Source organism: Anarhichas minor, unplaced genomic scaffold (genome assembly GCF_050575085.1).
Source record: "Anarhichas minor isolate MPS153535 unplaced genomic scaffold, ASM5057508v1 ptg000052l, whole genome shotgun sequence".
Classification (NCBI taxonomy): Eukaryota; Metazoa; Chordata; class Actinopteri; order Perciformes; family Anarhichadidae; genus Anarhichas; species Anarhichas minor.
In genome coordinates, this window is record NW_027466498.1 from 3,160,001 (window position 1) to 3,185,653 (window position 25,653).

Below are 25,653 nucleotides of genomic sequence, written 5' to 3' on the forward strand. Positions count from 1 at the left end.
TATGGCCAAACACCAGTTCAGCTGGGCTGAAACCAAGAGACTCCTGCTTTGCTTCAGGAGTAAGAAAGGTAGACCATCATCCCAATCTTTCTCAGTCTCAAGGAGTATTTACGCATCATTGCTTTTAGGGTCTGATGCCATTGCTCTAGTGCACCTTGTGACTGTGGATGGTATGGACTGGAGACAACATGCTCAATACCCAACAGAGGCCTTTTAACAGAGGCCGTGAAACCCATCTTCGCATCAAGATCCCGTCTTCTGTATAGAATGACTGTCTCATGTTCTCACTTGCTACTGCCGTCACTCCCCCAAAATATTTTGTAAGACTAGCATCAGATTTCTGAGCTTCAATCAGGGACTCACGTGTCACAGCCAATGGCGACAAACTCATTGTGGGAGTGATTCGGTCCTCTTCAGGAGGTGTAGAATCCTGACGATCAACGGGGGCAGCTTGTCTTCGGCCAAGACATTTCCAAGTATGGAGTCGGCCAGGTTGGTTTCCTCTTTCTGTTTACGAGTCTGTGATCTGGTGAGGACACTGACAGAAAACACGTCAGGATGACTTTTCAACACTTCATCCTCATCTGGACTAGTAACAGGGATATCCACCACTTCAGGAGTAGGTAGTACCTTATCCCCAGCTATATCATTTCCCATAATGAAGTCAACCCCTTATATAGGAAATGAGTAGCGTGCAGCAACATCAAAGAACCCAGAGATTAGCTTGGACTGGATATGCACACGATGAAGTGGGGCAGGTACGTAGTCCATCTCAATGCCCCGTACTATTGCACTAGCTTCACAGGAGGTCTCAGTGCCGAGAGGCAGAAGATCAGCGAGAATGAAAGACTGCGACTCACCAGTGTCTCAGTATCTTCGCCGGCCTCTGGTCTTCCACAACACCTGTCACTGACACGAATCCATCAAAAAGAAATGGCCTAAAACATTCATCAGGTTCTTCAGGCCTACCAAGCGTTACCGGGGAGTTGGAAAGATCAACCGTTTTGATTAAACCAATACCCTTGGCTTGCATTACTTGTCGAGGCTGATGTTTGCGTTGAGAGTCAGACACTCAGCGATGACATGCCTAGTTCTGAGACAGTAAGAACACCGCTTGTCTGATGTATAACTTACAGGGGCCCCTTTTTCTCGCTGGTAGTGTGAGTCAGCATTTCTTACCATTGTCTCATGGGAAGATGCTTCACGCTTACCCACAAAGATGCTCTTGTGTGTCAATGCGAACTCTTCTGCCAGGACGGCAGCTTCCTGCAAGGTAGTTGCTTTCTGTTCATTCAAAAAAAAAAAAAAAACAATGGTCCGCTCTGGAACACAGTCCCGAAATTCTTCCAGCAACACTAATTCACGTAGTGAACTGAAGTCAGTTGCTTTGCTTGCTAGGCACCATCTACCAAAAAGTATCCCTTTTTCTCTAGCAAACTCAACAAAGGTTTGCTCATGCTACGAAAGCGTTGTCTGTACGCTTCAGGTATAAGCTCATAAGTCCCAAGTATGGCATTTTTAACTTTTTCATACCCAAGACTGTCCTCAATAGAAAGGGCAGCACACGCCTCTTGTGCCTAACCAACCAACTTGCATTGCAGTAGAAGAGGCCAGACATCCTTGGGCCAATGCAAAGCAGCAGCAATCCATTCAAATAAGCTTCTACTTCAGTATCCCGGAATGGAGGGACCAGAGCGATGTTTTTGCTAACATCGAATGCCGAAGGAGTTGAAACTGGAGGAGAAAACACAGCACAGTTCAGTAGCATTCTTTTGAGACTAACTCAAGCTGGCGGATTTTAATAGCAGTGTCGGCGTCAAGCTTACGGCAGTTTAACTGGAATTCTAGCTCCTCTTTACGTGCTTTTTCTTTTGCTTCAAATTCAAGACGAACTAAGCGCACCTTTAAACGGGCACCTACACGAGACAAAGGAGAAGAACCAAGAGACAATGGCTCAAACCGTGGCAAAGAGAGGGTGGTTTTTCCTCACGTGGCCTAGCCGCATGGGGAGGACTTATCAGATCCTCAGCAAATGCTTTCCCTGTAGCAACTGCCTCAGGATCATCTGCTGGAGTCTGTTGCTCAGGACCTGCTAGAAGAAACGGACCTTTTTCTGCCAAGCCATTCCGAATAATAGACTTTAACTCCTGCTTAATCCAAGACCTATTAACAGGAGTCTCATAATGTGCAGCAATTAAACAGAAGTCATCTTTTTTACAACTGTCGAACTGTTTCAAAGTAAACATTCCAAACTAAACAGCCATATCCCGGACGAGCCCCCACTTATGTTACGGCCTATATAGTGTGCCTAGGGGTACACAGGAAGTAACATAAAAGGTGATGGAAAACCTTGGCAAAAGTTAAACAAAAACCAAGAGGACAAGGCAGCAGCAATTAGACACATGTATTAACAGTATAGATGACCAGAAACAAACCAACTAAAATAAGGAAGCGTAGCCGTCAGGGTCTCTAAGGCCAACATAATAAACAAAACCCCCATGCTAGCTGGAAAAGAAGAGATCAGCTGAACTACGAAAACAAACAATACTGAACTCCCTAACTAGTCACAAAAACAGGAGAAAACTTTACCAAATAAAAGACAGAGAACCCCTACAAAGCTTCCATTAAGTTTGAACCCCATGGCAGCACAAATGCTCTTGGCAGCAGCAGCGGCAGCGGGCAGCGGCAGCAACAACAGCAAACCCACAGCGCCACAGGCCCAGAGTGAACAAACGAGGGCTGGGAAACACTGGATTCGGGGGTTGATATGCAGCTCCACTGATGAAATGGGGACTCTCAGGTGTGGGTGCTTCAGTGATCATCAGGGGGCGTGGCAGACCTGAAAGACAAACAGAGCTCTCCACTCGAAAAGAGGCATCGTTAAGTCAGGGGGCGTAACAACTAGTGTGAATGTAAAACACAGGTATGAATGTAAAACACTAGTATGAATGTAAAACACCGGTATGAATGTAAAACACAGGTATGAATGTAAAACACCGGTATGAATGTAAAACACCGGTATGAATGTAAAACACAGGTATGAATGTAAACACACTAGTATGAATGTAAAACACTAGTGTGAATGCTCTACCAAGGACTAGAAAGATAGACAGACATACAAACATATATAGTCATTGTGCTTAGAACCATGAAAATTTGTTTAGCAGCTTTTCAGCAGTGTGTAACATAAAAGTACAAGTCTGTTGTAAAAAAATGTTGTGAACTGTTTTCATACACAAATATATAAACACAAAGACACTGTAATATAAACATGTTTTATGGACTACTCTATATATCCCAACAAACATATTCAAAAATGGCTACATTCATGAAAAAAAGGCATCATCCCGTCTTCTGTTCTTTATCTATCTTTCAATAGGCCAAAAATGGGGTTAGGAATATACAGTAGTTCCCGATCTCATACATATATGATACGGAGGCTTCTTTCCATTTACTGTACTACAGTAATCAACCTAACCTAACCTGCTCAAGACTGGTTTGACAGTGTCTCCCATTGTTAGGCCATCTGTGGCCCTTTTATTGCTAAAGCTCTGATTGCTAATTTAATTATTGTGCAACTTATGTTTGCCCATGAGAGAAGTTAGAGAGAATAGGAAATGTAATTTCCACTCTTAAATGGCAGCGTGGTCCAGAAGAACAAAAGATATCTATTCATAAAGATTTTGCATGTTGGTTGTGTGTAGTGTTTCTCTTTTTTTTAAAGTGAAGTTTAGAATTGCAATCTGAATGTAAAGCAGTACATGTGCTTGTATTTTAGCAGAATTGTTTCAGGTCGTGGTCTTTGTGTCTTAAGTGCCAGTGTTAGTGTGTAAACAATTGAGAAAAACTGTAAGTAAAGGTTCGACTTCTTATTTAATGACCCAATATGTAAGACAGAAGCAGTACTGCCAGTGGTGGTAGTAGTTATAGAGGTAATACTAGTCCCATTATTATTAGTTGTAATTTTATTTGGTAGTAGTGCTAGTTCAAAAAATGGAGGGCACTGTCTGTGACAATAGAAAATGGTCGCGTTAGGACCGGTAACACTATAGTCAAATCGCGAGCAATAGGAAACAGTGGTAAAAATGAAATTGCGAAAGCAGCAGTAACGTAGTCCGTGTTACTAGTAGGAGTAACACGTAAAAGCAGCCTGTGAAAAAGAGGTAGCCTATCAGTAACACTCGTTGGCAAAACTGCTATCAATACAAGCAACAGTTCATATTTTCACAGTAGCAGCAATATGGAAACTGTAGTAATAGCTAGTAGCAAGCTCAGGCACAGAAGACTGCGATAGGAATGGTAAGGATACATGTAATAGTCTAGTAGCCAGATACAATGTTGTATACAATTTATTCGCTCCTTGTTACAGTGTATCCTCTCAATTATCTATATCCGTTCCCATGCGCATGCGCGTCGGGCTGTTCGCGGTTGCGCCAACTGGTAGAGGATGTTGCTAGCAGCCTGTGTAGATGCACAGCCTTTTTCACAACAATAACATCAACCAAATTTGCATCTCCACATACACTGATTTGAGGATTATACATTACGAACGCTATCGGAAACCGTGCATTGGACCGTGCCACGCTGAATATTCTTCTGTTTTTTTGGCTTTGTTGACAATGGGAGCGGAGGGGTTTGCAGATTTACAAGGCTCCTTTTTGCAGGAGCAGAAAGAAGAATCATGGCTGGCCAGCTAGGCCGCAGATGGATTTTGTAGCTAACAGCAACAATCTGTTGATATAAAATTCTGTATGTAGGCTTGGCGCAGCTCGTATAAAGTGGTGCTAAGAAGCCCGTGTCTCAATTACACGATTATCGTTGATTTTTGTTGTCTTTTTGGGAACACAACACAAGCTAGTGAGACAGTTAGCTTCACAACCTTGACTGGTTTGCGTCTTGGCTTCGTAGTTAGCTCCTTTAGCCAGCTAACGATAGCCTGCATCGCTTGGCTAGCCATCTTCTGGTTAAAAACATTTGGTAAAAGACATTTACTACGGGATTTACTCTCATCGTTTTGTGTTGGGAAGGCATTTGTATCGCAAATTCCTTTAGCAACGTCTGCACCTGGATGAATGTGGGACAAAATGGAGACCCCGACGATCGTGTACGATTTGGATACCTCTGGGGGCTTAATGGAGGTGAGGTTGCTCTACTCGAAAGCCCTAATGAAGTAAAATACTCTCTTTTGATGATGCATTGATGTATTTTCCGATCATATTAATTGTCGTTATCATTAGACCACTAAAGCCTGCTGTCAAGCACCTCTCGGTTAGCTAACTTAATACATCGGGTTGATAATGGAGGCCTCAAGTAAACGGTAACGTTAGCGCTCTCCCCAAGCTTGGCACAGCGGGAATATAGCTGCATATTTTGCAACTCTTTTGACATGCCATCAGTCGGGGTGCCGTGATCTTTTACTAAAGAGTTGAACAACTTTTACAGCAAATCCAAACACTGCTGGCGCCCCCGAAGTCCGAGGAGGTAGAGAAGAGGAGTCGGAAGTTGGTGAGAGACGCACGGAGGAGCGGCAGGGCCACCAACCACGACACCTGCGATAGTTGCCGGGAGGGGGGAGACTTGCTGTGCTGTGACCACTGTCCTGCAGCCTTTCACCTCCAATGCTGGTAAGTGAAATATATTTAAGAAAAGGAGTTACAACGCAAAATGATACGGTATGCATGCGGTGATGCACGACAAGGGACTGTGAGTCTGCTTTTGCTGCATTTGTACGCCAGATGCTGAATGCTAACTTCAGTGGAAGTTTCCCCGATGAAGTTACATTTTGCTGTTGTATATGCTACTGAGTCGTTGACATGTCACTGGAAACCTGTGAATTATTTTCTCATTGTAGTGAGATTGTACCAGTCGTTATTGTTCAGTACATATCTGCTGTTATTTCATTGACATTTCAACTGTACCCATCGGTGGGTCCTCTTATATATTCACACTGAAGCCTTCTCTCCAGTGCAGTTGAACCGAGGAGGGCGGTAGCGAGCCCTGTGTAGTCTTTTGTAAAATTGAATTTACTGTGCTGCCCAAATAATGACTTGTATGCCGAATTCATCAGTAACTATACATACATTAAAACAGATCTGGAGGTTATATTTCTGCTAAACCTGATGGCGAGTGAATTAAACTTGAAGTTTATTGAATTGGGTTTGGCGATCAAACTGCTCATTTGATCTAACGTTACGTTGGTGTCGAGTGACTTGAAGTAGCTAACCGTTCCATTGCCTCACTCTTTGGAGAATGTGTATGGTTGCTCGTACAAGCAGAGCATAATTTCCGTCGTTGTTGTCAATGAAAAGTCATGTTCATAAGACGTGCATAGGCTAAAGAAAGAAGTGGCTAGAATTAGCTTGCAGTCAGTCCTCCCCTCCTGTCGCGGCTGCAGCCAGTGGAGCCGCTGCTGCTAAAAATGGAGTCGAAACTGCCTCTGTTTACAATATGGCGACCTCCCTGCTCTTTTTTTCTATTCCACCGCCATCTTACCAACCTTTTAAATCCAGCTTTGAGAAAGGGGGTTTACAAATGAATAGACAATTTTTTTTGTCGTTTCCTGGGATGGTGTACCGTTAGCGCTATGGCCGTGTTTGCTGTGGACGTGTTACAAAGCTCTTCCCATCGTTAAACATCTGCATGCATGATTATTTTAGAATTGGCATTTGGAATTGTTTCGCTCAGACTGTCACTTGGAAGCGACCAAACAGAAACGTAATATCCATATATGGTCAGGCCTGTGAATGACTTCATCTTCACGTTTTGGAGTTCTGTCGTATCGCATCATAGAGGGGGAAACATGCTGTTTTACTGTGTATTATCTTAAATGTAGTATTTACACAGGGTAACTTAATGCATTTCACTTCTAGGTTCTAGGCCGTAGATTATAGACTTGGCTTCAGATGTGTCCTGCCTGTTATAAATCAGTCATGGCATTGACCTCCTTGAGGTTTTTATTAACTTTACTTTAATTAGAATATTTAGGATATTTACTCATGTATATGATTAATTCATGTTCCAGCTTTTTATAATACAGATATGAACAAATTGGAAATTGAGGTATCGTTTCACATCATTGACATGCATTTTTCTTTGATGAAATGCAATTGTCAGTCCAGTAGATGTGACACTGTAACGTTGGATAACTATGTGGGGAATATGCTTGTGACCAAGTAAGAAAATGAATGAAATTTTTTCACGGGATAGATATTGTATTCAAAATCATGGTGAAAATCGAAATGTTCCTCCTCGCATGAAATTAGGCAACATCATTTTGAAGCATAACATCATGACTGCATGTTAAATGATAATGTATATGAATTTGCCTGCATTGATTATGAACCTGGCCACTGAGTATTGTGTTTTACCTTCTTAACTCAGCAATCCACCTCTAAGTGAAGAAATGCTTCCCCCAGGAGAATGGATGTGTCACCGCTGCAATGTTCGAAAAAAGGTAAGTGGCAGGTCATCTCTGTTACACACATAGTCCCCCACCAATGTTACTGTCATGCTGCTGGAAATAACGTAGAGAAAGGTATTTGCTTGTATGCTATATGGACTAATAAATCTGTCTTTTGGTCTTTGTTTGCTGCCATCAGAAGAGAGAGCAGAAGACAGAGCAGACCAACGGCCTTCCGGAGAAGTCCTCATCGAAGCGTTCTGTGTCCCCAGCCGTGGAGCTGGAGCTCAATGCCGGACCACTGCGGCTCGACGGCCTGCCTCCGGGGGCCGGGGCAGCAGGGCCCGGTCTACGAGTGGCCCAGGTGCGTCTCTTGGACCGCAGGACCAGCAGCAGGCCGAGCAGCCGGCCTGGAACGCCCACCTCCAACACTTCGTCCACCCCAACCCCCTCAGAGGAGCAGAACGACGGGGAGGAGGAGGCAGCAGAGCCTGAGGATGAAGTTCAGGGCTCAGAGCTTGAGGGTGCTACGCTATCGGCTCCAACTCCACGCCTTCTCAAGAGGCCCTTTCAGCTGCTAATAGCAGCCGCTATGGAGAGAAACCCTACGCAGTTCCAGTTGCCCAGTGAGCTCACCTGCACCACTGCACTTCCAGGTCAGTCAGTCATATTGAGTTATGAAACATTTACTGTGAAATTGTATTGTATTTATTTCAACAAGTTTTCAAATGGTGAAGGGAAAAAAAACAGTAAATTATATTAGGGTGATGGGAAAAATGGCTCTTCACGGCCTGGTAACCTTTTGAAGTCCTAAATTACTAATGACCCCAACTGTTGGAGAGCTGCTAAGTTGACATGTGGACATTAGTTTAGCAAACTATTTTATTTTCAATGGATTGGATTTGGAGCCAAAGGTTGGGAAACTCTTTAAACACCCTTCTTGGTGAAATTATTAAATTCCAGAAACCAAACTAGAAGTAGATGAGGCAAGGTGTGGAAAATAAATATATTAAAACTAGGACTGAAGGAAAAAAAATAATTCATGGTTATTTTTTAAATTAGCACGTTTTTCAGAAATATAATCCTACCAATATATGTACTGTGTCGAGAATAAAATTTGAACCAGTTTTTAATGGAATTGTGACCCCAAGAATTGAATCGTGAAATAGTGAAAGATTTACACCCCTTGTAAAAACAAAGTAGTTATTTTTTGGGGATTATAAAGTGTGCCTGGGTTATATCGAGCACTTCAGATGTCTGATACATGACAGCATAAAGATACCTGGGTTGGATCGTTTGGATTTCTAGGCAGCAGTAAACGGAGGAGAAAAGAGGAGCTACTAGGGAAGCCCTTCAGGAGGCCTCAGCATGAGCTGGATCCCAATGGTCTGGTCCCTCTACCGGTCAGAGTCTGCTTTTCATGCAACAGGTTAGAACCAGGTTACATTATTTGCATTATTATTTGCATTATTTGCATTATTTGCACAGACCTGAGTTGTCTCATGTCTTGACTGATTTCCTCTCACAGGAGTTGCAGGTTGGCTCCACTGGTCCAGTGTGACTATTGTCCTCTTCTGTTCCACATGGACTGTCTGGACCCTCCACTCACAGCTTTACCTGCTGGAAAATGGATGTGTCCAAACCATATTGAGCACTTAGTGGTAAGACGCATGATCTTGGCTCAGAGATTAAACAACTTTTTTTGGTCTTGCCAAAAGAATGCTTAGTTTTCCCTTTCTAATGTGTGTGTGATGTGCAGCTGAGTCAGAGGAGCCTGAGCCTGTCCAGCCGCTGTCAGCTGTTTGACCATTTCCAGGACAGGATGTCCCAGCACGCAGTCAAGTTGGACTTCCTGCGTAGAGTCCATCGGCAGAACGCACCTAATCGGCGCACAACCCACCAGCACACTAAGAAGACCATCAAGGTAGACTGCTTCAGTGTGCGGGTGTAGACCCGCAGTGGTAACAGATTGTGTTCTTCAGTGTTTCTCCGGGGGTGTGGGTTAGGCTATTAAGGGATATCCCAAAGAGTTGTTGTGTGGTCAGCTCTGAATTGTTAAGACAAACCAATGGTGCACGGATGGTGATGGTAATTCATGCAATAACTGATCATTCTTGTCTTATAAAACTGATTTTTTGCAGTTGTTTTGGTTTCCTCTTGTTAAATACTCTATGCTGACAGAACAGAAACGATGGAACAACAGGCACCTCTGAAGACAACACTGCAACAAATAGTTTCTTCAAATTAATTCTATCAAAGCATCTGAAGTAAAAATTTGAGCAAGAATGTACTCGGGTGTCAATCTACCTCGGCACGGTACCCAAACCCAATCGATGTGGGAGATACCCTGTTCATTTAGAGACATCACAATTAGTGCTGGGCATCCATCCATCCATCCATTTTCCTCCGCTTATCCGGGGTCGGGTCACGGTGGCAACAGGCCAAGCAGGCTGACCCAGACTTCCCTCTCACCGGCAACATGTTCCAGCTCATTCTGGGGGATCCCGAGGCGTTCCCAGGCCAGCTGGGAGATGTAATCCCTCCAGCGTGTTCTGGGTCTTCCCCGGGGTCTCTTCCCAGTTGGACGTGCCTGGAAAACCTCCAGTGGGAGGCGTCCAGGAGACATCCTAATTAGATGCCCGAACCACCTCAGCTGACTCCTTTCGATGCGAAGGAGTAGCGGCTCGACTCCAAGCTCCCTCCTGATGACCGAGCTCCTTACCCTATCTCTAAGGCTGAGCCCGGCCACCCTACGGAGGAAGCTCATTTCGGCCGCTTGTAGCCGCGACCTTGTCCTTTCGGTCACGACCCAGAGTTCGTGACCATAGGTGAGGGTAGGAACGTAGACCGAGTAGTAAATTGAGAGCTTTGCCTTCCGGCTCAGCTCCCTCTTCACCAAGACGGTCCGGTGCAGCGCCTGCTTTACTGCTGCAGCCGCACCGATCCGTCTGTCGATCTCCCGCTCCATCTTACCCTCACTCGTGAACAAGACCCCGAGATACTTGAACTCCTTTGCTTGAGGTAGGCACTCCGTCCCCACCTGGAGGGAGCAATCCACCGGTTTCCGGCAGAGCACCATGGCCTCAGATTTGGAGGTGCTAACTCATCCCCGCCGCTTCACACTCGGCTGCAAACCGCCCCAGTGAATGTTGGAGGTCACGATCCGAGGAGGCTAACAGGACCACATCATCTGCAAACAGCAGAGAGGCGATCCCGAGACCCCCGAACCTGACGTTCTCCACCCCCCGGCTGCGCCTAGATATCCTGTCCATGAAAGTCACGAACAGGACCGGAGACAAAGGGCAGCCCTGGCGGAGGCCAACACCCACCGGGAACATGTCTGACTTATTGCCGAGAATGCGGACACAGCTCCTACTGCAGTCGTACAGAGACCGGATCGCCCGTTGTAATGGGTCCGGCACCCCATACTCCCGCAGCACCCCCCACAAGAATCCCCGAGGGACCCGGTCGAAAGCCTTCTCCAAGTCCACAAAGCACATGTAGACTGGTTGGGCAAACTCCCAGAACCCCTCCAGTAGTCTTGCGAGGGTAAAGAGCTGGTCCACTGTTCCACGGCCGGGACGGAATCCGCATTGCTCCTCTTGAATCTGAGGTTCGACAAACGGTCGGAGCCTCCTTTCCAGCACCCTGGCATAAGCCTTCCCCGGGAGGCTGAGTAGTGTAATACCCCGGTAATTCGAGCACACTCTCCGGTCCCCCTTTTTGAAAATGGGAACCACCACCCCGGTCTGCCAGTCCATGGGCACTGATCCCGACCCCCATGCGACATTGAAGAAGCGTGTCAGCCAGGACAGCCTAACTATGTCCAGCGCTTTCAGCATCTCAGGGCGGATCTCATCCACCCCTGGCGCCTTGCCACCGAGGAGCTTTTGACTACCTCAGCGGCCTCTGCCAGGGATATGGGTGAGCCTCCCCCTAGATCTTCAGGCGCTGCCTCCTCTGCAGAGGACATGTTGGTCGGGTTTAGGAGTTCCTCAAAGTGCTCTTTCCACCGCCTGACGATGTGCCCTGTCCGGGTCAGCAGTCCCCCCCCCCCCCCTGCTGAGAACAGCCTGGGGTAAGCCCTGCTTTCCCTTCCTGAGCCGTCGGATGGTTTGCCAGAGTTTTAGCATCCGCGACCACTGCAGCTGCAGCCCTTCTGGCCTGCCGGTACCTGTCAGCTGCTTCGGGAGACCCCTGGGCCAACCAGGCCTTGAAGGTCTCCTTCTTCAGCTTGACGGCTTCCCAGTGCTGGGAAGTGCTGGGCAACGATTCAAATATTTAATCGCGATTAATCGCATGGATTTTTTGCGATTAATCGTTATGACAAAGTTCAATAATGAATTCAAAAGTAGTGTATTGCGCACTTTTATTTTAAAAGTACTGCTATATGAACAAAAGGTCAATAACATTTGGTTTGCAAACACTTATTAAAACAAATAAGGTGCTTTTTAACAGCAGTATTCTCTTTATACAGTAGCGATCATATTTATTATATTATATCATTATTATATCATATGTATATTTTCCCTTACGAGATGCAGGTAGCATGTTTTATACTTAATGTGAATATAATTCATACTTTGTTGGCATCTTATTCTGAAAACCGGATGTTCGTCTGAAGAAACCGGATGTTGTCTCACGCTAATCTTTCCGCTAACTTTCAAATTCCTTCGCTCGCTCCCGACCTGTGCCGTTTGAATGCGTTTACCGTGAATTTCAGCATATAGGTACACTATAATGTAAGTGTCTGCTGACTTTACTGCAGCGATGTCCAGTAGGGTCCAGGCAGAGCAACAGCTGGTGCACGTTGTAATGCCGCTTATCTTGCTTTTGTTTATCTAAACGTCTCCGACAAGCTGCATCAACGTAGTCTGCTGAAGACTTCCTCCACGGACTTTCAAAATAAAAAAATGCGTTAACGCGCTATAAAATAATTGTCGGCGTCAATTAATGAATGTGTTAACGCGATAATAACGCGTTAACTTGCCCAGCACTAATCACAATATTATTAAAAGTTTGGGAAAAACAATTACCTTATTTCTTACAATCACTGTTTGGACTCAGGTGCCAGATGCAATCAAGTCCCAGTACCAGAATCCTCCCCCCATGCTGACTCCTGCGGGGGTGCGCCAGTTGGAGCTGGTTAGTAGCGGTGTGCCTGACCACCAGCCCTCAAAGCACCCCACCTCAGAGGCTGAGCAGCAAGAGGTAGGCAGACTACAACATGACACAGTTTGTCCAATATCATTTGCCATTTTGAATCAGTCTAACAAGAGTCACCTGCAACAACGTCTCTTGTATGCTCTGTAGAAAAAAAGCATGTTACTGATTTAGGGAAGTGTGTTGGTGAATCACTGATGGTTAGTCTGGTCCTAAAAGTCATGACTAATGTGGAATGATAGTGTCCATGCAGGTAGAGGCATTCATTGCTTATTTGATTTCTGCAAGAACAGTAAATTAATCAAATTCTAATACTAACAGCAATATGGCTTGAAGGTGATATTTGCCTTGATTCGGGACGTCTGTGGATTCAGGTCTTTTCAGGTGCACTTTTTTAAAGTCTGATTGCTTGTCTAACTAAAACACACTTTGACACGTCTGTGTTTTAGGAGGTCTGGAAGTTAAGCTAAACTTGCGGTTTAACATACAAGCCTTTCAAACAGCAAACATGTATTAAGGCCCAGAGTCGAGGAAAAATCGAATTAGCTTCAACTTTTTTCTAAATATTTGTAACAAAATCAGGATATTGATTTCTTCCTGTGGCATAAATGTCTCTATTGGATAGGAGGATGTCATAAAAAGACTTGATGGTTGCTTCCTCTGTTAAAACATGGTTCTGCTTTGTTAAACAGTGGCTTCAGGATGTCATCGCCCTACAGTGCAGCATCATGCGACACCTATCTATCAAGCAGAAGGCTTCATCCACAGCAACCACCCTGTCATCAGTAACAGCATCAGCAGACTGGGCTTCTGAGCAGAAAACCACTGCTAAATCATGTGTAACATCTGAGGACATGAAAACTTCTTTTGAAAGGACTTTGTACCCCGACAGCTGCTCTAAACCCTGCAGTACACCTGATGACCCACAGGGGGCCTCTCTTTCAAGGGACACGCTTGCAGAGCTGGGTGTTTGTAAATGCAACACACCACCATGTCAAAACTGTAGGAAACCCAACGGACCTCGAGCAGAGGAATGTCAGCCACCCAAAGCTAACGGGCCTGTAGACTGTAACAGTGCCTCAGACTCCTGCAGGCAGGCTGAGCTGCAGCACAGACTGAAGGCCACTACAACACCCCCAGTCTCAGCTCCTGCCTCTGGGCTGGTGAACCACATAGGAGCAGAAATGGTTAAAAAGGAACCTGAGAGTACTACAGAGGCCTGTGCTCAGAAGAACTGTCCCACTGCCCTGACAATATGGCCCCACAGTGGCCAGCAGAACCACAGGAACCAGGAGGAGTGTATGAGCAGCGATGAAAAGCCCACCTATTCTATCACCAGCAGCGGCCGCTCAGACACACCAACTAAAGGCAACCAGGAGCTGGGGTTGTCATCACCTACTCCAGGTACACACTCCTGAACTAATAAACTGCTCACTGATGATTGGCTTCCCAGGTTCATTTAAGCTTCTCTAGGGATCAATGCAAAAATAACTTTAAAACACCATAGCAGCCTTTGTTCTTTAACACAACTGTTGAGGTAATCATTTATTGATAAAAGTATTATCTTTTTGTTATTTAAATTTGAAAATGACACATCTCTAGTGTTTAGAATGTGTATTTTGTATTCACTCATGTTGAAAGTTTTCAATAATTACATTGCAGTTGTTTGGGAGGAGGTTATGCCCTCATCGTCAGTAGCTATGGCTACATAACGTGGAATGAAGTTCACCTCTGTAAGAAGCATATTGACCCTCGGTCTACAGTGGCTGCTCCACATGTCTCCCAAACCCAAGAAAACCTGAGCTGTAGAGTCAGAGGATGTGTGGGGAAAGCAGATGGAAATGATTGAGTCCAGACCGCTATGCTTCTGATTCCATGAAATATCTCAAGAACAACTTTCCCTTCACTGTGACAATCTTCATTCTTGCTTTGATCATATAACTTATTTGTTTGTTCAATTATTTGAGATAGTTGGCAACGGTGGAACAGAACAGGAAGCACCAGACTATTTAAAAACACCTCAAACTGCACTCATAATAATAATCTGCTCAGGATGTTACTACTTCTTTGATTTAGTCTGTTCCTTGTCTCGGTAGTTTATGTGCTTGAGGTCATTTTTGCAGCCTGTCAGCTTGTTCAAACATTTCCACCGCTCACAGCTTTCACTGAGATACTTTAAAGCAGACCATAGCCCAACTGCTCCCTCTTGTGGCCAGTGGGAAACATTTCACAGCTGTTTCAGGTGTCAGCAGAATATCAGTGTGATATGACAAACAATGGGAGAAGAGATTCCGAATGGCGCTGACTGTCCTGCAGTTGAATTTAGAGCTAGGAATAGTTTTTATATAGTACACAAACACATTTAAATAGCATAATATGTAGTTTGAAATAGGTTGTTCTACATAGATGAATAAAGTTCCCATCCAGTCAGATGTCCATGTGCAAGCCTCCAGATCAGTCTCAGGTCTTTGACCACAAGCTGCCCCGGTATGTTTCTCCTCTACAGACATAAAGGCTGGCCCTGAACTGGGCTCACTGCTGCCCAGCACTCTCTCCTCCATGGCTAACCTGTCCAGCTGCATGAAAGATCGAAAGGATGAGGAAAGAGGTACGTGTGCTCACTCAATAGTGACATCGGACAATACTGAACCATTGTGGTATTGTATACATGTCATGCTGTGATGAATTAACTAATGGTCGTGTGTGTGTGTGTGTGTGTGTGTGTGTGTGTGTGTGTGTGTGTGTGTGTGTGTGTGTGTGTGTGTGTGTGTGTGTGTGTGTGTGTGTGTGTGTGTGTGTGTGTGTGCGTGTGCGTGTGCGTAGGGATTGAACTGGACAAACTGGATACAGAGATGATCAAGCTCCTGGCCTGGCAGAGGATCCAGCAGCTTTTCCCCCCCAAAGTGCCCAGCACTCCGCCTCCCTCAGCCACCAGCGCTGCCCCCAAAACCCCATCACCCTGTCCTGACAGTAAGGCACTAACTTACCTCTGACACTGCTATTCAGTTTGTTTTCACATCTCATTTTCTGACTGGGTCGGGACCCACAGGTTGATTTTATTTGGCTGCCAAATCATTTCATAGTAGTATTTTATTGAAGATGTACTTCTGCAGTACACATTTGAGGCTGAATGTTTATATTTTGATAATTGTAGCGTGCTCATAACCTTAAACCCTGTATGAAAGGCTTGTCTATAGGTTTGCTATCCAGATGGAGGGCAGGCAACTGGAGGCAGGTTCAATACTGCAGCAATAATGCCACTGGTTTGCGCTGTTTTTGGCCGATCCAACTGATCAAATCGGGGGGGAAAACAAGGGCTACTTTCGAGTACCGAAAAACGTTGTACGCAAAGATGATGAGTTTAAAAACCTCACAGAGAAACAGCGACATACAGATCAAAAACCTCCGTCTGAAGTCTGGAGGAGCGGAGTCATTTTGCTAACTACATAGCTAGCTAAAACTGACGGAAAACAGACCATGGTGGTACACCAGATGAAGGCGTAGAAGAGTCTAAAGGTTTACAACTATTTCGTGAGCGGTTGGGTCCATGACCTCGGAACCACAGTAGCATTGAACGACTGCCGTCTTGTTTTTGCTAAAAACAAATCTCCCGGTAGATAGCTAACTAGCTTTCTCCCGCATTAAAAACAATGACACAAACACAGACAAAAAACACGGACCATGGTGGTGATATTACCAGAAACATAGCCAACCACATCTGCGATATTGTCACCTGTTTGTTGTTTATTCTGCAGCTAGTATTTCGCAGTTTTAGCTAGCTGTTTCTCAGCAGCTAACTATCTATTGTTATTGATTTGTTTTTAGCGATGCTAGCTACCCGGGCAAAAACAAGACGCCAGTCGTTCAATGCTACTTTGGTTCTAGAGCCTCTAGACTCTTGTACGCCTTCATCTGGTGAGCGGTGTAATAGGAGGTCTGGAGGACGAGGTCATTTGTAATGTCGATCTCCTCCACACCGGGCAAATCAATCAAGTTGTGGGAAATATCGCTCTACTTCATTTTGTAGGGATCACATTCAATATATGTTTCTATTTTCTGGCGATACCTGCTGCGTGCAGGTTCAATCAACCCTGTTATGTATTCACTTTCCTCCATTACCAATTCGCCCAGTATATAGAGTAATCACTTTTTGCCCTCCATCTGAGTCACGTGATCGCAAACAAGCTATATTTTGTTTGGTCAGTCTGTAATTGTCAGCTTATACTACCTCTATGGACAGTGAGCTCATGTGCCTCCATTGCTGGTAAGAACATAACTATGGAATAGTTTAAAGCTTCATTCATCATGATAACCAATCTTTTGTAGATTCAACTACTTCCCAGATGCTGTCTCAATAATCGGACCCTTTTTTATCAAAGAGGACACTAATTTAAGACATCAATTTCCATATTGTTGTGCGACGGAATCAACAGAATGACATTGGCTGGCTGGAAAAGGAAAGAAAATGCAAAGTTTTAGATTTAGCCTTGAATTAAAAAATTGTCGTATAGTTTATTTTGCACAAATTATTTGTGTTTGGTCTGAAAATAATTTTTCTGATGAGGAAAAAAAAAAACAATAGCCTGTTAACTCTAGATGTCTCATTTATAAAGTATTTAACATGTTTTTAATAACATGAAATGGCAGTAAAAACATAATTTACACACTTAAGACCAAGAATGAATTGGGTCGTGATACTTTTTTTTTTTTTTTTTAAGTGGGTCCCTAGAAAAATGATTAGAGTGTAAAGGTGTGATTTAATGTCTAATATAGAGACTTTTCTGAAAGTATTTCCAAAGTTCACAAGCTGAATCTCTTCCTACCAGCTCAGAAGAAGGTGCAGGCCCGAGCTGTCTTCTACCCTCTGACAGGAAAAGGAGGAGCTGTCAGCATGTGCTATAGGACATTATACATAGGATCAGGTAAGACATGCTGACTGATGACAGTGACAATTGCCCGCTGTACGTGCTTCTGCAGAGTGACGTGTTAACAGTTGCACTGATATGTGTTGTTGTTTTTTAACCCCGGTGCTGGGACGGTGAGTAGGGTTGAGCAATTTGATAATTGTCAAATACTTTGATACCAACTGAAATGTGTCTGTAGCACCAAATATAGAAGATTGGCCTCAAGTGTTTGCTGAGTTTCATGCTTGTCTTTGAATCATAATTTCAAACTAGAAAATTCCTAAAGAAATTTTGACAGTGTGGCTTCTACTGCCCGAAGAAATCGCAATATATACACACGCCAATGTTACCGGTAGTGTCATTCAGGTTCAATTGAGATAGCACTACTCTCTTTTCTGCATTTTAGATTCATACTCTTGGATTGAATCTTGTATTTGTGGGGCTTTTATTTTGAAAGGGTGGGACTGGGTGGGTGAGAGAGGGGGAGAGGAGACAGAATCATAATGTTTGACACTAAAATGAGAGGCTTCATCACAAGCATTCCAGGTAGAATTCATTCTGTGGGGCTTTTAATTTGAAATGGGGGGGTTGGGGGGGGTGAGAGGGGAAAAGTCCTCTAAAATTATCTAAGACCTGAATGACTGTATGATAGAGAGAGACACAGAGAGGGAGAGAGAGACAGACAGAAAGATAGACGGAGAGGAGAGAGAGAGACATAATAATCATTATTCAGTGTGGCTTTGTAGCACAAAGGCACACTGTATATAATCCATCGGGCTTAATAATCAGGTTTATCCAAAAGTTTGGCGCGCTTCTCCTCACACAGTGTTGCCAACAGCGGCGTGAAAAATACATCAAAACGTGCGGCCTGATCGGGAATAGTGTGCTATCTATTTTTCGCCGAGTTTCGCCAAGCCGTTTTCCCGAAAATCCCAAAAAACGGAGCAAAATTTCTCCATTCACTTGAATGGGGTTTCGGCGTGAAGAGAGCTAAAAAAACACTTAACTTTGGGCCCATATTGACGAGCCGTACATTAACGTAGAAACATGATTCAAAGTTTAAAACGTAGACAAAACGCTGCACTTTATTGAGCCAAAGGGATATTTTGATAGCTAGCACAAGTTTCATGAAGTCACAGATTAAGTTTCAGGAAAATTTTGGGTCCGTTTCAGATTTTATAATGGGTGTGTATTGCACGGCTCGTTAAGAGCTAGAGTGAGAGCATAACTGTCAGAGTGGAGCGGAGCAGGAACATATTCTGTGATTTTTTTCCAAACAAATTGCTCCAGCTCCCACAATTTTTACTCTTTATACACCATTTTGGCCCAAAAGCTTAGAAATGTTGTGCTGGTCGCAGTAAAGTGTCTGTGGAATCCAACGGACTTACACATTTGGCTCAAAGAGCCACAGACCGACATGAACTCCAACCAACTGCTCCATTAGACTCCATGTTAAATCTCACCACTAATTTCTCAAAGAAAGCAGACAGTACCAGTTTTGTATATTGCTCGGGAGCTCACATTTTTAACACCACAAACATAAAAAACACATTACCGCGTTTGGCAGAGTCTTATCTTTCTCACGGTATCCATACTTTGGCACTCAGACTCATGCTAATTTGTTAAAAAGAGGCAGGGGTTTTGTTCAAAATCACTGTTTACTTTAATGTTTCTTAATCAGTCTGCCTCTAACACCAGGTGCGTCCTCCCCATGGCAACCAGTTACACGCACACAGTCTCTCTCGCTCTCTCTCTCTCTCTCTCTCTCTCTCTCTCTCTCTCTCTCTCTGCACACACGACTTGGAAGCATGGACCGTCTGTCTGTCTCTCTCTCTCTGTCACTCAGTCTCTCTCCTCTCTCTCTGTCTCTCTCTATCATACAGTCATTCAGGTCTTAGATATCTTTAGAGAACCCCCCCCCTCCCATTTCAAAATAAAAGCTCCAGAGAGTGAATTCTAACTGTGATGAAGTCTGCCATTTAATAACCTCTGTGTTTGTGTGTCAAATATTATGAATATGTCTCCTCTCCCCCTCTCTCACCCACCCAGTCCCACCCTTTCAAAATAAAAGCCCCATGGAGTAACTGTATCTTAACATGAAGCTCAGAATGGGGTTTGTACAGAAATAATTTCCAAAGGCTTCTCAAGCAAATGTATTTATCTCGAATACAGAAATGATGGGAGTGTTAGCTCCCATCATTTCCAAAGGCTTCTCAAACAAAGATGTACATGTCCAGTACAGAAATGACGGGAGCCATTTGTGGACTGTCCATCACAAATACAAGATTCAATCCAAGAGTATGAATCTAAAATGCAGAAAAGAGAGAAGAGATATCTCAATCGAACCTCAACGATACTACCGGTAACATCGGCGTGTGTAGCTATATATTGCGACTTCTTCGGGCAGTAGAAGCCACACTGTCAAAATTTCTTTAGGAATTTTCTAGTTATGATTAAGCCCGATGGATTATATACAGTGTGCTTTGGCACAGGCAGTTTTACTGCCTTTGTGCTACAAAGCCACACTGAATAATGTATTTTCTTTAGGCAAAGTTTTTTTTGGAGCTGCCAAACCTTCATGGCTTGTGACCCTTCTTTTAACCCTCTGATTACAAGATGGGTCAAAAGTGAATGATTTATTTTTACATTTTTATATTTTTGCCTGTTATGCATTATAACTCAATATTTAATTATATTCCTCAAACTGGAGATGCACCCGATCAAAACTGGACAATTTTCAGCTGATGGGCCATGATCGGCAAGTCAGTCTCATATTTCATAAAGCTCGCAACTAGGCCAAACTACAAGCCCAAATACACCGTGGAAGAACAACCTTCAACACTTGTGGAACAACTAATTTAATCAGACACTAGATTTCAATTCCTTTCCATCCATGCTGGTTAGAGATTTTTTTTTAATCAAAAGCAAATATTTGCTTCTCATTTCTCCACTAAAAGGACACCCTAGAGGACCCTGCATCTCATTTTCTACACTAGAAGTGCACCCTAAACTGCGAATACGTTGAATTTCTACCTTTTTAAATGTATTCAGTCAGAGAAAAGCGACCGTTGGTCATCAAGTTGTGTCCACTAGAAGTGCACTCTAGATCAGTGATTCTCAACTGGTGGGTTGGGCCTTTGGCTGAAAAAAAAAATTAAAATCCTGTGCTTTTATTTTGAAGGGGATTTTTATGTACCGGAGTGCTGTCTATTCACACTCCTAAACAATATTTGGTGTTAATGCCTCGTAATGCTAATATCAGCAGAGGATAAACTGAAAACCATTCCTCTGTCAAATGACACTATAAGTAGGCAAATTGAAGACATGTCGGATGACATCAAACAACAGACCACAGCTCGAATTTAGGCAAGTGGTCATTTTGCATTACAAATAGGCGAATCTACAGACATCACAAACAAAGCAGTTTTACTCGTTTACGTGAAACATGTGTGGGATGGGGACTGACAGGAACAATTTCTCTGCACAAGAGAGCTCCCTATACTACGACTGCAGAGGACATTTTCAGCTCAGGTTCAAACTGCACCATCTTTACATTAAATACATTTGAGAAGTTGAACATTTTCCTCGATTTGGGTCGCGGCTTGCCATTAAGGGGTGATGGTGGGTCCCGCAGCCAGACCAGTTGAGAACCACTGGTCAAATGGTTTTCTCCATTTGAAAAGCACCCCGGGGGGCCCTGCATCACGTTTTCACAATTGGAAAGGCACCCTAGAGGGCATTTTATAGTCTTTTATCTACCATAGACGCATCCAGGAAGGTACCCCTGCAGTGTTTTTATTTTCTAAAATTGGGCACCATACTACATAGATTTATTCATTTCTGAACTCAAATTAATATATTTTGAAGTATTCATTTTTTTTTACAGCCAGAATTGCTGCAAAAAGAAATGTTACACCAGTATGATTTGTTTTGTCTCTTCAGAAAACAAATATATTGTTGACTTTCATCCTGGCGGGTCATTTTTGACCCAAGTAAAGTGCAAGTTTCCCTTGAGATGAGTAAACCAAATTTCTCTCTAAATAGCAAGACAGGAAATGATTAATAGAATGACTTGTAATAATAAAAACAAAATAATGAACTATTTCTTAAAGTCCTGTGTGATATCATCATTTTACTTTACTTTACATTACAGTTATCTATTAAATCATACAGAAACTGAACATGGATCATTTTTTAACCATGCTGTCCATTAAAATGTTTTGAAAATCTTGTGCATCAGAGGGTTAAGGGAAGGAGTGTGTACTTGTGACTGACAGCTTGGACATTTTATGTGTTTATGAATTGCCAGCAGTTGAACTCAAGAGTGACATTCTCATTAGAAACAATTTTAGAGGCTTAAAGAGGTAAAACTATCTAGTATTTCACAACAAAAAATAAAATACTACAGAAAAGTAAATAAACATTTTGATGGAGCAGAAATGTGTATTTCCTGTCCTGGCAATGACTTCATGAACCCTCAGACGGAGCTTGGTACCGACCCCCAAGTTGGGGAAACACTTTTTTGAAAGAAAGAAAGGGGTTTGTTTAAAAATGTGTTTGTATTTCTCAAAGTAAGGTATTCACAAACGTATTGTTTTGGTATCTGTACCAAAATGCGGGTACTGTATTGGCAATTATATCGGACAATGCCCACCCTGGCTACTGAATTTCATGACAGTTCATACATTGTACTCATGTTTTCATTTTCTAAGACAATTCAAGACATGATGATACGGCAAAATAAATGTTAGGTGTCTCCTTTTCTTAGTGGAACAATTTTAAAATGGAATTGACAACACTAAAACTGGCAACAATGTATTTGAACTATGTCTTAGATGAGCATTATTGAATTTTTCCATATAACTGAAACTCCCTACTATTCTAATGTTTTGGTAAAGGTGCTGACATGGACGTGTGCCTTACAAATTATGGTCGTTGCAACTACATATCGGGGAAACACGCCTGTATTTTCTATGATGAGGTATGTGCTTTTGAACTGCTGTACTGCTTAAATGTATGTTATTGTACTCTACCATAATTCTCCACCTCTGCCTATTAAACACATTAGGTTCTGTTGTTGATTGTGTGTGTGTCCTTTTCAGAATACCAAGCATTATGAGTTGCTCAACTACAGCGAGCACGGCACCACAGTGGACAACGTCCTCTACTCGTGTGACTTCTCAGAGAAGGCTTCTCCATCTCCACCAAGTGGGCTGGTGGCCAAAGTCCAAGGCATCATACGTCAGTACATGTCATTCTCACACACTTTCCCCAGTATTCATAGTGCACGCAGTTTGGAGGGTCATCAGTGATGCTGTCAGAACAATTGTGCAACAGAGGCTCCAGAGAAGATTTGAACTGTGCTCTTTCAGTGTCAAAAAGCACAGCTAACATCTTCCTCAGTGCCTTGTGTCAAAGACAGGATGATGCTCGTGTTGGAAATGTTATTACATACACAAACACCGAAGAGGTACAATTTATGGTAGGGCAGGAGTGAACCAACTAGTATCGACTCAGCTTGTTCAGAACCTCGACTGAGGTGGTACCAGGTACTATCCACAACTTTTGTTTATGGAAAACCCAAAAAGGCAGATTGAGTAGAGCCGTGCCACACCATGCCGATGAAATGCTGCATAAGATTTATGTATTGACGTGACACCTGTATTGCCACTTGCTGCCATCATCTAATGGCATAAAAACCCTGCATCCCTTTTCTCTTTACTTTTAGGCAGCATTTCCACTGCATGGTACGGTTCAACTCAACTTGCTTAGAACCTTTCTTTTTTGGGTTTTCCATTTGTAAAAGTTGCGACTAGTACCTGGTGCCTGGTGCTTTTTTTGGTATCGCATCGGTCAAGGTGCCAAGCAACCTGAGCTGATACTAAAAGATGGAGGTTAAACACTGCAGACCACTGATTAGTCAGAGAGAATCCTTACTAGCACATCTAGCAAATATAAAACATCCTGCACAAACTTGCCATTTTTAAATAGCCAAGCTTCCGTCAATAGCGAACCACTCAAACCAGATTTTTTGTAAAACTGCAAAACTACGCTGTGGTCGATTGACAAAGTATAGTCCTTCCTCTGTTTGGTTGCTAATGAGAGGATGCAGCGAGACTACACACTGTTTGTGTTGTATTAACGATGATGATGTGGCAGCTTCACACAGTGTTGCTATGACGATCAGCTAAGAATCCTGGCTACATTGAGTGGGGACTATCTGCAGTGGAAAATTCAATTGAGAAAAGTACCTGGTACTGAAAGCAAGTTCCCTCTGTGTTCTCGGTGCAGGTCGCAGTAAGAAGCGCGAGGATGACGAGGGTCCCAGCTCTGTGGTGGGTCTGTTGCCGGCTGGTGGAGTGATGAGCAGCCAGCCTCAGGGCAGCGCCGAGCTATCGTGCAGCTGTAAGGGAAGCAGCTCCAGCCTGATTGGAGGCAGCGGGGCGGGTTGGGAGGGCACGGCCCTGCTCCACCATGGCAGCTACATCAAAGTGGGTTGCCTCCAGTTTGTCTTCAGCATCACGGAGTTCGCCAGTAAGCAGCCCAAAGAGGAGCAGACCACAGCGCCTGCCGCCAGCTGCACCAGCACCAACAGCAGCAGCAGTGTGGCCAGCACCACCATCACACCACTACCCAACACTGCCACAGTGAGCAGCCCCTCCAGCCAGGATGAGACCGACACTGAGACTGTCCCTCCCCACCAAGTGCCCCTACTGCGCTCCGACTCTATTCCATAACCTGCCCAGGAAAACCCACCCACCCTCCTTTGTTTTGCACCTTCCGAGTCACAATGAAGGGAAAGTTGCACAGCTGGTTGGTCAACAGGGAAAAAGTTTATTTTTTCATTTTTAATGGTTTATATCTTTGCATGAACTTGAAGTATTATTGACAATCTCTTCTGTTTTTGAATGACTGACCAGTAACCCTCTGTTCACTTCAGACCGTTAGGACTTTGAGCGAACATTATTTACTGATGCGCAACTTTTCTTTTGCTAGTATATTGGTCATGTATGGTGTAACATTATTTTGTCTGTCAGCCCATTTAGCACAAACCTTTTATTTTGTAGTATTGAATTCCATACATTCTTTCTTTTGCTGCTTTTGCACCATAGGTAGCTATATATGTATGAAAACATACATGCTTACACACTATATGTATATATAATGTAAATATATATAATTCATTGCTTCTCAATTGGAGAGTCATTGGATTTCATGTAGATTTACCATTGTTTGGTTTTTAACTGTACAGTTCATGGAATTTGTGATACTGTGTAGAGTACCAGAAGTTTTGTGATAAAGCTTGTTCTTAGTCTGTACTTTCCGCTGTAGTCAAAGTGTAAATACCGTATTGTTTTAGCACTCATTTTAACATCTTGTGCTGCTCTGTATATAAGCACTCTTTGTCTGTACCTGCTTGTCTGTTCAAACATGTAAATACAGAAAGATTTTCTAAGAACAAACTCAAAGGATTTGTGTCTGTTATTTTTTTGGCTTTTGTAGGGCCTTTATGGACTTAGTCATAACCTTTACCAGTAGTAACTCTGAGTATTGAAAGTGTTTGGGGAAAGGCTTGTGATTAATGTCATGTTGCTTGAAAAGGTCACGTAACGAGGAGAAAGTAGATTGCAGAAGTTGTGGCTGGTTTAGGGCAGACAGTGGAAGTGCTTTTTGACACTTGAGTCGCTATATAGACAGTTGAGTAGAATTCTATCCTTTATTGCATCAAATCGTTCTTAAAGTTAAGAATGAGTCGAGTGCATACAAGTTCCTGAGTGTCAAAGTGAAATTTGGGTATTTTTTAACACTACCCTATTTTACGGCTACATAATGTTTATGTCTATGTGCAGACAGTATTTGAGATGTGGTGTGATATAGGAGCGAAGGAGTACACAAGCTTATTGTATATATTATTTATTGTTGGACTGTGGATGCTGGGAGCCATGTGCACAGCTGGGACACAGAGTTGTTCCTTTTGTTCTCCCTGGGAACAAGTTTGTGTTGGACTACAGAAAGTGTAGCTTAGTGTTATCTCGAAGATTTTCAATGTCATGGCTGATTTCTGCAACAATTTCTCTCACAGCATTTCAGAACTAGATAAAACTTCAAACCTTGAATGTTCAGAAGTTTAATAGATTGGAAATCCAAAACGGAATGGTAAAATATTATTTTTCACCCGTGCCCTTT

General features: G+C 43.4%; 1 protein-coding gene and 1 long non-coding RNA gene across 2 annotated transcripts in view; one reads left to right on the forward strand and one right to left on the reverse strand.

The window, feature by feature from the left end:
- The window catches only part of LOC142931509 (uncharacterized), a 4,081-nt gene extending 2,146 nt beyond the window's left edge, over positions 1-1,935 (reverse strand). Inside the window, exon 1 of the long non-coding RNA XR_012947355.1 lies at positions 364-1,935. This is a non-coding gene — a long non-coding RNA (uncharacterized LOC142931509). The remainder of the gene's footprint in view (positions 1-363) is intronic.
- Positions 1,936-4,415: 2,480 nt separating this feature from the next.
- Positions 4,416-24,929, forward strand: phf12b (PHD finger protein 12b). The gene is given in 16 exon segments (XM_076075440.1): positions 4,416-5,138; positions 5,443-5,624; positions 7,381-7,453; positions 7,599-8,055; positions 8,708-8,828; positions 8,928-9,060; positions 9,159-9,323; positions 12,467-12,610; positions 13,255-13,966; positions 15,069-15,170; positions 15,386-15,532; positions 17,389-17,484; positions 22,365-22,447; positions 22,569-22,707; positions 23,758-24,150; positions 24,153-24,929. Coding segments are annotated over 16 exon segments (3,216 nt in total). The 5' UTR covers positions 4,416-5,072; the 3' UTR covers positions 24,356-24,929.
- The last annotated feature ends 724 nt before the right edge of the window (positions 24,930-25,653 follow it).